This window comes from Haemaphysalis longicornis, unplaced genomic scaffold (assembly GCF_048455015.1).
Source record: "Haemaphysalis longicornis isolate Haplotype H1 unplaced genomic scaffold, Haemaphysalis longicornis Haplotype H1 scaffold_2, whole genome shotgun sequence".
In the NCBI taxonomy this organism is placed as follows: domain Eukaryota; kingdom Metazoa; phylum Arthropoda; class Arachnida; order Ixodida; family Ixodidae; genus Haemaphysalis; species Haemaphysalis longicornis.
In genome coordinates, this window is record NW_027526295.1 from 240250904 (window position 1) to 240265231 (window position 14328).

The window sequence follows — 14328 nt, forward strand, 5'->3', positions numbered from 1 at the left end:
CCTTCCCACCAGCTCTTCACCCTCCTCGCAACTCTGTCTTCTTCCGCAACCCCTACTCCCTCCCATCTCTCCTTCACGCCCTCCAATATCCCCACTTCTCGGTTCTAAATTTATTCTTTTTTGAACTGAATTGCTCCCCTTTGTTCACAGGAATTTTCGTGAGAAACGTGGCGTAAATCCGAGCATTCTTTTGCCTATTCTTTATTCGTCCGAGCCGTCGGCCATCTTGTTGGCGGCTATTTTATTGGCCCCCCTCTGGGCAACGATGACGCGGGATTTTGGCCTACGTATACCCAGTTTATAATTGCTTCCAAATTAATAAATATTATGTAGTGCGAGGAAAGTAATGGGGCGAGATGGCATTTGCCATCACCGATTCACAGGGGAAGCCTGTAGCCATCGCCATAATCATGTCAACAGTGGGTATAGAGGACCCACTGCGCTGTATTCTCACCTGATAGTTAATGGGTAAGCCACGCACTGTAATCGGTGAGCACGGGCAGAAGAGGTACAGTGAAAAAGAGTCGTGGTTACCATTGTCCCGCACAACAGCGGCGTCGAACGAATATTTGTAATTGCGATCCAAATACTTCGTGGTAGGTTCTCAGTGCATGAGAGAGGTGTAACAACATCCAAAGCTTCGTACTAAAGAATGTCACAGCAGGAGCAAGGCCCAACATCCCTGCACTTCAATTTGTCTTTGATGAATGTCAATTTTTCTTATTTTTTGAAGTGTGTTTGACTGAATTACACCTATGGTTTCGTAATTATCCTGAACGTTCTGCTTACAGACACAGATTGAAGGCCTGGGCCGATGGCTCGAAGAATATGGGGACGTTTTCGGGTGAGTTCCTTGCAACCGATTAGAACCGCAAACGAATGCTTCAGAGGTACTCGGTATTCAAATAAGCACCCCTATTGGATAACGGTGGTTGAAGGCCGTAGGCAATCTGATCGAAGGCAATCAAATAATCAAAAGGCGAAATTTATTGAAAAACTTTCGTGGGTTTTTTTTTTTAAGGGGGGGGGGGGGGCGCATGCTCAACCAAAAGTTGGGGCGGGGGGAGTTGACAGGCATAGCCGTATGCTGTTTCCTGTCAAGCTATGAAGTACACTCGAGGGTGATTTGAAGGTCATCGTGCTAGCATCGACCGGCCAAGCCTGCCAGGGGCCTCGCGGTTCGTTTTGGAACCATGAAAATCAAGATTTAGCGATCGCCTCTTCCTCGTTGGCTGTTCCATGCTACTGCCATGCCCCCCACGATCAATTTGCCACACTTTCTGTTTTAAGTTTTACATTCGTTGAAATCAAACAGAGATGCGAAAGGTGATGTTTCGTCTGCTTCGTCTGAACGAGTTTCTGGGTTAATGTAAAATGTAAAGCTCCGCAATGCAGTTTTGTTCGTGTGCAGGCAATGTAAGATGGGAATAAAGCAGTGCTTTTCATACAGCAGATTTGACTGAACTGCAGTAGCCGGTATGCAAATAAACATATCCAGGATTGGTAGTTGAAGTACAATGACATGCGCTGTCATGTTATTACACTTTGTACTATAATAAAGACGATACATGACAGAATGAAACGCTTACGTACAGGCCACATGCAAGTCCATACGAAGCTTTTCGTGCTGTTTCGCCGTTTCAAGGCCAAGCTGTTTCACCTGCGAAACAGCATGGCCGCCTCGATCGGCGCGCGGCGGGTTTCCCTGCTACACTGTAATCGGCCGCAACCCATCGCATTTGGCGTGAAATACAGCAGGAGCTATTCGGAGCAGCGCGATGCCCGCGCGTCGCCCGGCTGTATATGTTTACATATACAGCATACGGAGCGGCCTCAGGGATCAGATGTTGGCTTAATCTTTGTTTTCAGCTTTGCATAAACGAACGCGTCTTTAATTCTGGTTTCGCGCCCGCAGGTGACCTCAGGCTGTTCTTCGGGCGACTTCAATCGCGCGCAAACTTGGCATGAAAAATGCAGGAGGGGGAGGGGGGCGGCACATGCCCGGTGTGCCCCCCCCCCCCCCCCCCCCCCAATATATAGGGCAACCGGAATGACGCATCCCGCGGTTTGTGAGCTTACTGATTCTTGCATGAGAATCATTGTCAATGCATAAATATGGGCTAGTTAGTTCGAACTGTGAAACATAGTTAAGTAGCGCGGTATAGACGGGACAACAAAGAAGAGACCACACAGGACTAGCGCTGGTCCTAGTCCTGTGTGGTCTGGCCGCTTCTGAACCAGCAAATAATTTGCGATTCCGCTGGCGTAAACACGTCACTGCAACATAGCGCTATGGCACAGGACTTTCAGACATAATGACCCGTTTTTAGGAACTGGTTATTATATCAATGGGGACAAAAGCAGTGTATCCGCAATGTTATTTTATAATGAAATTAACGACGCAGCGCAAATAAAATGAGCGGCACTTCTGGCTTTTGGCGCGACCGCTGAACGCCTCTGCCCCATAGGAAACACGCTACCGCATCACTTCTTTTGTCTCTTTTTTTTTTTGGTGTGAGCATAGAAATAGTCAAATTTTATTCTATAATTTTATTTTTCAGGTTCTTTCTGGGTGATGCTCCAGTCGTTGTTGTTAAGGACCTGGACATTATTCAGGAAATTTTCGTCAAGGACTTCGGGAACTTCAGTAGTCGTGGGGTGAGTGAAGGGGCTTAGCCTCTCTCGTTTTTAGAAACTCTCAAAGCTACCATCTTGGTCGAATAATCAACTCAATCCCCTGGGGACAGCTGAAGCGAAAGAGCCTCCTACTAGGTTTTATGTCTGCAGAAAACTTGCAGACATTTTTTTAAGGCTGACAACAGAGCATGCCCAACACTGGCTTGATGATATCTGCTATAAAGTTTAGGCGCAAAGTGCACGATTACTGCGGGGAATTTTAGGTTGCCCGATTTTCCGCGTACACAATGTCAATAATGGCCTTGTGTTGGCCCTACCGTGGCAGGCATCACTACTAGCTCACACATGCAGTCACTGGAAGCAAAATATTTACCTCTACTCGCGATGCACCAATTGCACGGGAAATTCACACCAATCTTCATAGATTGCTTGTCAATGTTATCTACTTCGACACCTGCTTTTAGATGCGACTTTCAGAGCATCTCTTGTCGGCTGCCCTGTCCTTCCTGCGTGCGTCCGTTGTTGTCCGCGTGCGTCCGTTGTTGTCCGCAGCCACATTCCCCCTCTCCTCTCCGATAGCGAACACTCTCTCGCGAGGGGCATTGGATTGGATACGATTGGCCTGGCCTGGCTTGGCTTGGCTTGGCTTGGATTGGATTGGATTGGATTGGATTAAAGTGGATTGTGTTGGATTGTGTTGCGTCATAGCCGCGGCACTCTCTCTCTCCGCGGTCTCCTCCTCTTCGGGCGCGCTGCGCATATAACCGGTGTGCCGCTCTCCGGCGGCCTTTCGGTCGACGGTTGCTCTCCGTTGCGCTTGAACCCCCCTCAGTGTCGCATCATACCAGGGTTCCCGCGAGGGGAGGTGGGCGTAATTATTTTAAAGCAAAGCTTTCTAGCTCTACCAGCCAACGCTTCTTTCGCGACGTGTGGGACAACAAGCTCCCAACGCGTGGAGGCGGCGGCGTGGGGAAGGAGGGGGGGGGGTGGGGGGGGGGGGAGGTTTCACTCAGATGTGGCGCGGCGAATTTACCCGGTGTTCACCACGCGGAAGTGCCTTCTCACCGGCGGTGGCGTTGGCGGTACGGATAGAGTAAAGCGGTACGGCTTTGCCGTCTGCTTTAGCGACGGTTATTTTGGGCATGTTTCGGTGCGTCCATTGCGTGGTGCCTTCTCACGGCTTTACTAACTTGTTCGATACCACCTCCAGGGTAACCCGCACTCGACGGAATTAAGTGGTCGTATGGCAAACATACGTTGAAAGTACAAACCACACACAGACATCTGGCCGCTAGAGAAACGTTAGAACTTGCGCACTGCTTGCCTCGAATGGGCCCCAGTTGTCTAAATTGGTGAGTACCTATTCGGTTGTGTTTTAACAGATATTACAAAAGGCGAAAGTAGCAACTGGTTATGATAAATAGCGATTATAAAAGTTCCCTCAGCTTTCTCGCAATTCTCAAATTTACTAAACAAGCTAGTTTAAATCGGTATCAATGGGAATCACTAAGCTCACCTGCCCAATTGTTTCGGTGTCTGCGCTTGTGTTTCGCGGTGGTGCAGCCCCGAGCTAGCACATCAGGATGCATGGCTAGGTTCCGTCGTCTCACCCATCGAAAGACGCTCCTCGCCAGTTTCTTTCCGCCGACGCACGGCCGGGCTACAGCGGCGGCGACCGCCGCTCTAGCCCAGTCATGGGTGACGCTGCTGCGTTCGTGATGCCGCCCCCGCAAATTCCAGGTAACGGCGGGCAGAATCTCTGGTTTCACTCTTTGTAGAGCCAGGTGTGTGAATTCAAGTGACGTCGCAGGGCAATGATTATGGGCGTCGTTTAAAGCTTTGCTTTCCACCTTCACAGCGTGAATTCGAGCTATTTACAATCCCACTGCGTTAATTGCTTTTACCGGCTCTTTCGCGTTACAACGTCCGGCCGACGTATATAAGGTCAGAAAAGGCATCGTCTTCTTGGAATTATTGGCTGGTTATAGCAGCTTGCTCTTTTCTGTGTTTAGTTCGCCGTAAGTTCTGTCTAGTTTGTAAGTGCTGTGTTCAAGGTTGCGTTTATGGGGGGGGGTGTGCGATTGTGTTTGCGCATACGGTGTGGTCATTGTGTGAGCATTGAGGATAGTATTCTTTTTGTTGACTCCTTCAACATCAACTGCTCTTGACATGAAGAAATTTACATTACGTGACTCGTGAAAATTGAGGATATCGTTTTATTTGTTAATTATTTTGAAGGACATATTTCAACCTATCTTCTGTTTTAATGTCTGCCTTGAAACAACAACAAAGCCGAGCTCAGTGCTCTCAATTACGTCGTTTCTTGGTCCTGTTTCTCAATTTAAGTTGTATATAAAGTTCTTCCGTGATAAATTTCGGGTGTTTTGCTTCCTTTTTTTCTCTTCGTCTTTCCTTGGCTGGGCATAAGCTAATTTTTCTTATAACGGAGTCCATTACATCTGTTGCTAACCCTCCTTTAGTGCAGTATACTGATGCCGTTTTAGGTTATGTACCCTTTCCAGCTCACAAAAATTTCTACAAGCTGCATTTCTCAGATTACACAAGCTTAATGGTGTATTGGTTTGATACTTGCATCGCAAAGCAGCTTAAGTTTGTGCAGGAGTGTTGTTAGAACTCCGTTTGATAGTGGGTGCGCCAAGATATCAAAAATATTTATATTGAGCCCTAGACATTGTACAACTATGCGCTGTTCAAATAAACCCTGATTTTTGCTTTTCATGCTTCCTTTTTTTTTTTACTTCCAGAGCATGATGCACATTCATGACCTACAGCCCACGCTTGCTGGCACCTTGGTCTTTTCCAAGGGCCAAGTTTGGAGAGAGATACGAAACTGCATGTCACAGTTCTTCACTACAGCGAAGCTAAAAACGGTACAGTGCCTACCTGAAGTTTTTAAATAACCTTTTAATGTCTAGGTGCGGGTCTTCCGAGGAAGTCACAAAAACAACAAACTGACCTGGTGAACAGACGCACGCTGAGATTAGCGCCGTTTGCGCTATTGTCCAGCTCGACGAGAGCAACGCTGCGCATCGATATCGGTCGAAATACTTCACCGTTCATTGTGTGAAACTTTTTCGAGGGTGTAAGTGCTTTGGAAGTGATACGAACTGCGGTGGCTTTGCGTAACCTACCGTGGTTTTGGTCCTCGTAATTCTATACTCATGGCCGCCGAAATCAACAAGTAGGAGTGTTGAAAGGCCCACTACCAATCCTTACTTTTTCGATAGCGTGGTTTTTATATGCGCCCACTTGCGGTTGAGATGGAAGTGGTGAAAAAAAAAAAAACAGGGTGTATAACAGCTCTAGGCCGCCAGCCGTGTGGGACGTAATCGCCTTACAGCACCAGCGAAGATAATGAAAAAGGTTCATGAACACGTTGCTAAGCACCAGGGACGTAGCCAGAGGACGGGGGGGAAGGAGTTGAATCCCTCCCCCCCCCCCTCCCCCCCCTCTCCCCCCTCCCCGAACCCCGAAATTTTTTCATGGCAAGGTGAACGCGATTGCTAGTGTTACTTTTGGCGAAAACGTTTCCCTTCTGCAACTCATATCACCCTGAAAAAAGTTTCTGGCTACGCCTCTGCTATGCTTGCCTGTCAGTAGCATATAGACCTGTTAACTTGCTATCCGGTTCAAGGTCAAAATTTCCCGCAGGTCCTGCCGTCTTTACTAGATGCCGAGGGCCAATTTATCAAAATACTGGGTGACCATGCTGACAGAGGTGTCGAGGTGGACATCAAAGAACATTGCCAGCGATTCACGTTCGACGCAATTGCGAAGGCAGCCTTCGGCATCGACACGGGCGTTCAGCGAGACCCTCGGAACCCGATTTACCAGACTGCGATAAAGGTGCTTCCCAACATGATGGAGGGATTTGTGTACCAAATAGGACGTAAGTCACACGTATTCCAAAGCTGCGGGAGTCGATCACTTTCCCTGATTTACTGCGTCTCTTGCATATGCTTATTAAAAAGAAAAAAAAACCATGCAATACGATTGCATGTTTTTTTTTTTTGGAGGGAATTTGTCTTTTGACTTATTAATTGTAACCGCTCTATATAAACACATCCTGAGTCAGTCTAAGAAAGACAGAAAAGTGTTTCATAACATGCACAGCAAAACAAAAAAGAAAACGCATGGAGATTGGTATGCATTTGAGGAACGGGAATCGAGTCCACTAGAAACAACAAAGTTTTGCCATCATGTTCAAGGAAAAAACCAGTGAAAACACGCTACACAAGTGGAGAGGCAAGACAAGGGCATTCACTTGACTTACAAGAAAAGTTTATTGAAGAACTCCCATAAATACCTAAAAACGACGCACGCGCCGATGGGGGACCCCCTCACCCCTTTAAAAAGCCAAGATAGCCACAGAACTCTCTCTCACACCATTGTCGTCTTAAGCCGCATTAAAAAACGCTATATCTTTATCAGTTAGCGCCACCGAGGGCTCACTGACGCAATTCCCTCCTCCTCTCTTGATCAAGAAGGCCTCTACCAGTTCTCGAACATTCTTCGAAGCACCCCGCCCCACAATGGAAACATTTTTCAAATCCGGAGTGCACTTGCAATCACGCACGTGCTGCACCAACTGACTTCCCGTGCCATTAATGAGGCTCCTAGAGTGCTCGCGCATGCGGTCGTTAAAGGAGCCATGAAGACAAAATACACGTTGGGTTTATTAGAAAGACTGCTTAGTCCCGATAACAATGATACCAATATCATCACAATATTCGAGCAAATAACGGAGATATTAAAGAAAACGTGTGAAGCAGTCGCGACCCCCTAGCCAATTTCCCGCAACTTTTCTATGACGTCACGGAACCTTGTTTGTGTGATTGGCGGCCGCCTAACTGACCTGTCGCGACGACACATGACTGGATGTCTGTAATGGGGCCCCTAGTTCCATTTGACCGCATCAAGTGAATGCTAACGTGCAGTTAACGCACTGAAAATTATGTTTTATTGTTGGCCCGTATGACGTCATTCTTGCTCATAACACGTCACTGTTGCGCAAAATTTGAAAGTTTTTAAATACTTCTTGCTTTTTTTTCGTTAAAAAAAACATCTTTTGGGCTGTAATGGAGCTGAGTGAGATACTGAATTCTAGTTCTTTCAAATTACACGAAGTTGCATTTTCTCTTCATGGCTCCTTTAAGACACCGGCCCGTTTGGCCGATGTAAACCTTTTTGTACGACAAGGGTATGGAATAAACCGCCCCTTTTGCGCATTCAGCGTATTCAGTGCGGTGATGCGTGTGGCAGGCAACTTGCTTTGGCTCCTTGTCAATGTGAGTACACAAGCCCGTAAGCTTCCTAGGGGCCGAAAATACCAAACGAACACGTTAATGCTACACTTTTTAGGTTGCTTGACAAGGCATGGTAGTAAGGCATTACCACGGTTCTCTTACCCACGTTCTCGCGAGATTCGGGTGCTCTTGGGGCTCTGAGGGTTTGCTTTAACTTTCTATGTAGCGTTTCCGCCACCGCTTGCAGAAGCTGGGTGGGAAACCCGGCAGCTAGTAGGCGCTCCACCTGTTGGCTAGAGCTCAGCTCTACAGAGTGGACACGGCTCTTTCTCAGAGCATTGTGGAAACAGATGTTAGCAATGCTGCGCTTAACAACTTTTGAATGGGCCGAGTCGAAAGGCAAAATGCCTTTCTTAGAGCGCGGTTCATACATGAAGCAAAGGTGCTCTTCATTGCCAAAAGTTAGCCTTAAATCTAGAAACCGTATGGTGTTGTCAAGGGGTAGTTCACACGTGAAGTTAAGTTCCTTAGAGCACTGTTTAAAACGGTCAGCCAGCCGTCGATATTCCACCGCGCAGTACTGTTGATAAGCGGCTGATGCTCTGGTGTGCGCGATTAAACTCGCTGCTTTTGCCAGTGGCTATCCATAGACATCTCTGAAAGTACCCTGCGTCGGTAACGCGATTATTAATTTTCATAATTGTTTCAGCTGGGCCATGGGTTCGTATCCTCAGTTAGCCCAACAAGTTCTGCTGCCCGAAGAAATATTTACTTCTGTTTACACAGTTTGACTTTCGTAGGAGGTACGAAATAACCTGGGGCGGTATTCTCGTAATTGTCCGTTTCATCGTGACGTACTTCCGGTTAAGCAGTGGGCATTTTATAATACCGTAACTGTCCTTGCAAACTCATTTTAAAGACCCGAAACCATGTCAGACTACCTTTTATGTGTATATTTGAACATCTTTTGAAAATCTAAATGCGATGAGATTTTTTTGTGACAACGTTGAAAGTTTTCGGGACGAACGTCCAAAGATGGCAGCTGCGGCCAGCTGTTTTCTGTGACAGTAAAGGTAAACAATGCTACGGCTACTCAGTTTTTCTTTTTTTTGCACTTGGACACCGTTTTGAGGTCGGAGACAATGACCATGCATCGAAGCAACGGTTCCGTTACGTATTTCGGCATCGACGCACTTGCGGCATGTAGACGCGAGCTTTTCCAAGAGCCTCGAATGGTGCGTTACGCTGTTTGACATTTTAGGGGTGCTGTACGAGTGCGAAAATGCCTGAGTGGTGGGGATTTTCGTTTCTTAACGCCGCACTGGTTGTGTTTAAATTCTACGAACGTTAAGCTGGTACGTGCAATCATCAAGTACCAATAAAAGGTTATAAATTGCATGCCGAGTGCTTGTGTAATTTTTGTCGTCTGTTCAAGAGCTATCGAGCTCGCAGACGATCATTTATTTCGTTGCGTGTCGGCCATGGCGACGGCGTGGATGCAACTCTATAGTCTCATACTAATAGCTGCAATCGCGGGCCGCCATGGGCGGCGCTGTTGCAGCTAGCGACGTTCCTCGCCTACTTGGCTTAGCTAGCCACGTGGCTTTTTTTAAATGCAGAGCATTTCTTTAACTCACATGTAGCGTCCGCCGTCCGTCCGCAACAGCTCAGCGCGCAGGTGCGCCCTCTCCCCCACTCCTCCTTTTCCGCATCACGCTACCCTCCTCGCTCTCAACAACAGGACCGCACCCCTCCACCCTACACTATATAAAAAAAATAATAGTTATCGGCGCCTGGTTTCGATCCCACGACCCTGTGGGCGGAACGCGCGGTACATGGTGCTCTTCCCACTGCGCCACAAAAGCGACACAGAATCAAAGGGTACGAACGCGCCTTATATCCTTGACTCATTCAAACTAAGTCAAGAAGCTGCTGATACACGGCAGCAGTTGCATCGATCTCGTCTTCACCAGTTGCTGCAACGCACGACTACTGCTTAAAGACCCCTTAACAGTACACTTTAGCGACCACGAAGCCGTCGTTCTCAGCGTCCAATACAACGACAACAACAACAAATAAATAAATAACGACTTACAACAACCTACTCCTTGCCTTCACTTCTTGCGTCACAAAAAAAAATTGGGCCCATCTCTCCACGAGGGGGGACTCGAGTCGCAAAATCACGCGAGTAATAATTAATATATGAAATAAATAATAATAATTCATAGTAATAAGCAATAATAGTTAACACATTCACTACCCCCCCCCCCCAAACACTAACGTTAACGCAATACACCCACCCCCTACGCGACGCATTTATTCGAGTCCCGCCTCGTAGGGAGATGGGCCCAATTTTTTTTCTCGAAGCCAAGTTAAACAACAAAAAAAGGGTAACATTTTTCACTGACAAATAAATCTTTTTTGAGCTTCAATTTTTAAATAACAAAACAAATTTGAACAATCTTTAAAGTAATATTGTTGCTTTTTTGCAGCGAGAACCAGCCTTTCAGCCTGTTCTCGAAACATGCCAAGGACAAGTGGAACGTGCCTGCCCTTCATAGAGTTTCATGGTAATATATACAAGAGGGAAATCTGGCGCTGGAATCGCGGGCCGTCATGGGCGGCGCCATTGCAGCTCGCGACGTTCCTCTCCTACTTGTCTTAGCTAGCCACATGGCTTCTTTTTTGTCTCGAAGCCAAAATCAACACAAAAGGGTTCTTTTTTTTTCTTGTTCGTCGTATATGAAGCTTCTAAATAATCACTGACAAATAAATCTTTCTTGAGCTTCAGTTTTTTAATAACAAAACAAATTTGAATAGTCTTTTACAGTAATATTGTTGCTTTTTTGCAGCCAGAGCCAACTTTTCAGCCTGTTCTTGAATCATGCCAAAGGCAAGTGGAACGTGCCTGCCCGGTACATGACGGAGCGCTCGCTGAAGCGCGGCTCCCCTAGACAGTGGCGCCAGATTTCCCTCTAGTATATATTAGCATGAAACTCCATGTGGATGCACCTGCTCACGGAGGGCTGTGACAGCGATACCGACCGCTGACTAGAAGCCACCTGTAGCGAAGAAACGAAGGGCGCATGGTCCTCGACACTGAGCCCGAGCGGCCGCCGGCCAAGTTCGTCCCGCCGCTCGCCGCACAGCCACTGCACACTCCTCTTCGAGAGGCGGAAATGCTAGAGGAATGCTTCTGCGGGCAATTCGAAAGCGCCTACATTACTTTTCGACCGCCTTTTCCGTAGGTGAGCCAACGGCAAAGCGATGACCGGTTCATTTGGAAGTTCATGACTCATGAACTTCCAAAACCGTCTGTTTGAAATTCAAATCGCCTGTTTCAAGAAGCCGCGGTTATACGCAGTAGGTGCGCCGCGCTTGCGTTACGTCACATCCGGTTGTTTGCTTTTAGCCAATCAGGGCTGGCTCAGAAGGGTACTTTTGAAACGGACAAAATACGAGAATACCACCCCTGTGTTCACATTTAGACAATCTGTAAATGCAGCCACGAGAGAGAGCTGACCGAATAGGCAGATGCCTATAGGCGAAGAACTGTACCTTTCTTTCAGAGAACCTATTTCATTGGTCCTGGCTTCTTAAAGTGGCCATAAAGGTGATGAACCTGTTCACCCCAAATCCTTTTGCCGAAATGATCCGACAAGCAAAAGAAGTCATCGAGTACCGCCGACGGAATCCGCAGGTAAGGTGATTCACTGCATCCATGTTAAGTAGTAAGCTTGAGAAATATTTTATTTGAATCGGCACAAAAATGTGTCAGAGGAATATTGTCTTACAACAGCAAGTTTTACGTTCCCGAAAAAGAAAAAAAAAACAAGAAAAGGATAAGTCTTTAACTGCGACCTTTATCTAGGACCGGTGTAATTCTTTACTGTACCCATTTTGTTCTCTTCCTTGAACTGTCCGTGTTTTCTTTTGCGTTTTTTTTTCAAGATGACAAAATGAGATATGCGCAGTTCTTTAATCGCGTTTTTTAACCCCCGGAAACATTGAGAAGGGTGTGGCCTTTTGCCTGTTGTGTTTTTGACTCGGAGATATCGACGAGTCATTGGGATCGGCTGCGGTGGGCCGGGAGCCATGCGAGCGCGAAGTTTCATTTCTACCGGCGACAGCCACAGATTTCTGTCTGTATCAACAGGGCAATGTGACGTGTGATCCCCGGCGCATGCTCGAGAAACTGGAGTACCGTGACCTCATACCGTTGGGCTCAATAGGAAACCGAGTTCAACCCTGATGTCAATTCCGGCCAACTGCGCGACAGCTCACTTGTTTTCGTGTATTCTTTTGCTCGCTCGCCGTGATTATCGGTTATCCCCTGAAGAAATGCGATAATGACAATGTCCTCAACTGTAGCTTAGCGCACATTTTGCTCAAGCACGTCTTCATAACTTAAGCTGCCTAGCCTGATTGATTGTTGCTCTCATCAAAACAGTGCTCTCATCATACGTGTTTCTGGAGATGTTTTTGGTATTGGTGATGTGTTTTAGGGGGGGAGTTATTTCCCCTGTAGAATATGCAAGAGAAAGTACGCTTGTCATGGCCTGAAGAGTCACGCAATACTTGCAAGACACGAATCTGTAATGTACATATTTGCAGAAGCCAAAAGTTGAGGAATGCCCGAGCGATAACTCTGCAGCACCCTGTTCGAACAATCGACCACGTGTATTACCCATGAATACACGTCGTTTATGAAACTCATGGTAACAGGCTTAAAACGAAAACTTACCGTTTACATCGCTTACCGGGACAAGTTGCTCGGGCAGAAGTATATGCAGCTCTGAAGATGTGCAAAGAGCTTTTTCCCCTCAAAATGGGCACTTTAATTTTCAGGTGAGTTTGCCTGACCTGGCCCAAATTCTTCTAGACGATGCACTCGACCGTAGATACGCTGAAGCCAAGGCCGGCTCTAGGACTAAAAGTCGAGGTACCGTATTCCCTTTTTACGCCTAGTAATGTGCCTATGCCTAAATAAGAGAAACTGGAGTGTCACTTCAGCGAGGCAGTAATGAAGGGCATAGAATATGACGGAAAACCGCTGTCCAGTTGTACACATGTAGGTAATCGAGACTACATCGTCGGGTCGAAGAGAACTGCATGCCGAGTCAAAGATTACGGCGCTCTCCATTGTGTCAACCCCGCTTCAACAACACAACTGGTAAATAGAAGCATTTATCTGTACCCGATCACATTAAAAAAATATGGTGATCAAATATTTTGAAGCCAAAAAACATTTGCTTCGCTCAAAGGTTCATACACAAAGCTGTGTAGGCCCGGCCTACACGCGCCCAGCCTACCGCACGGCCTCAACGTACGAATCGGCAAGGGGATCATCCACTCGGAAGATAAAAAAGTATTTTTCAGAATGTATTCAATTTCCTCGTAGCGTGTTGGCTGCGCTTAAGTAAGCGCTATTGCTAACATTTTCTGGATCGTCGTTACACATCTGATAATTTCTCTTAGACCCCAAGACTGAGTAAACCCATACCAGATAAGAAAACGTGGCCCATTGCTGCTAAGGGCAAGGCGACTGACTGGCGAAGCTGTAATGTCAGGCAGTGTGCTGGAGAACTATTTGCGGGATCAACTGGTGCCAGGTTCACTACTGTTGGATGACACTCAACTGTCATCTAGGACGATAATTCCCGTGTACGGGAGGTCAGGACCGGAAGGCACGCTACTCCCGCCGTCGATACTGTGAGATTTTAGTTGCTGTTGTGACATCACTTCAGCTTGCGGCGGAAGTCCTGTTCTCAAAGGTGTACACGTCGGCCGTCCGGCCTGGGCCATTACACGCACTTTTCGAACCAGGGACCCCAAAGCGTAACGTGAGGTGGCCTTTTTACCCTTACAGCTCCATAGATCCGCGTAGAAGAAATGATCACGTCAGTTAGGTTTGGATAGACTGGGATTAATAGGCAAATCATCATTGCAACCAGAAAACATTGCTGGCTTCACCAAGTTAGCTTTTGCAGAATAGTGTCCTCGCCGGGGCAAAGCGTGTCTGCCTGCAAACAGCAACAACGGATACGAGTAAAGGGCCGGGTAAAGCCCTGATGAGGACCAGCCACAAGTCAGGGCTTTCTCCGAGACCCCCCCCCCCCACTCCCCTCTTCTTCTCGCGCCCATGTAGAACGAAAACTCGGGGACTTATATTTAGCGTGTGGTAAATTTTATAGACAAATTTATAGGGTCTCAGGGCCTCCATATTTTGATGGCTTACATTTCCTTCACAAAAATGTCTTCAATGTATTTTAATGCGTAGCATTCTTTGCCGAGTACCCCCACAGCCACGAGCGTGTAACGCCCTGAATTTCCACAAAAATTCAAATTTCGCGAAAGTTTCAAATTTTCAAAGTTTCAATAACGTAAATGGATATAATTGGTCGAGCAAAATTTTGAAAAACTA

General features: G+C 47.0%; 1 protein-coding gene across 2 annotated transcripts in view; it reads left to right on the plus strand.

Annotated features, from left to right (window-relative positions):
- The window catches only part of LOC144170249 (lithocholate 6-beta-hydroxylase-like), a 62721-nt gene that overhangs the window by 14667 nt on the left and 33726 nt on the right, over nucleotides 1–14328 (plus strand). For both annotated transcript variants that reach the window (XM_077699919.1, XM_077699918.1), the window contains exons 3-8: nucleotides 792–844; nucleotides 2562–2658; nucleotides 5403–5528; nucleotides 6310–6547; nucleotides 11474–11604; nucleotides 12753–12846. In XM_077699919.1, the coding sequence (XP_077556045.1) occupies nucleotides 792–844; nucleotides 2562–2658; nucleotides 5403–5528; nucleotides 6310–6547; nucleotides 11474–11604; nucleotides 12753–12846 (739 nt within the window). The remainder of the gene's footprint in view (nucleotides 1–791; nucleotides 845–2561; nucleotides 2659–5402; nucleotides 5529–6309; nucleotides 6548–11473; nucleotides 11605–12752; nucleotides 12847–14328) is intronic.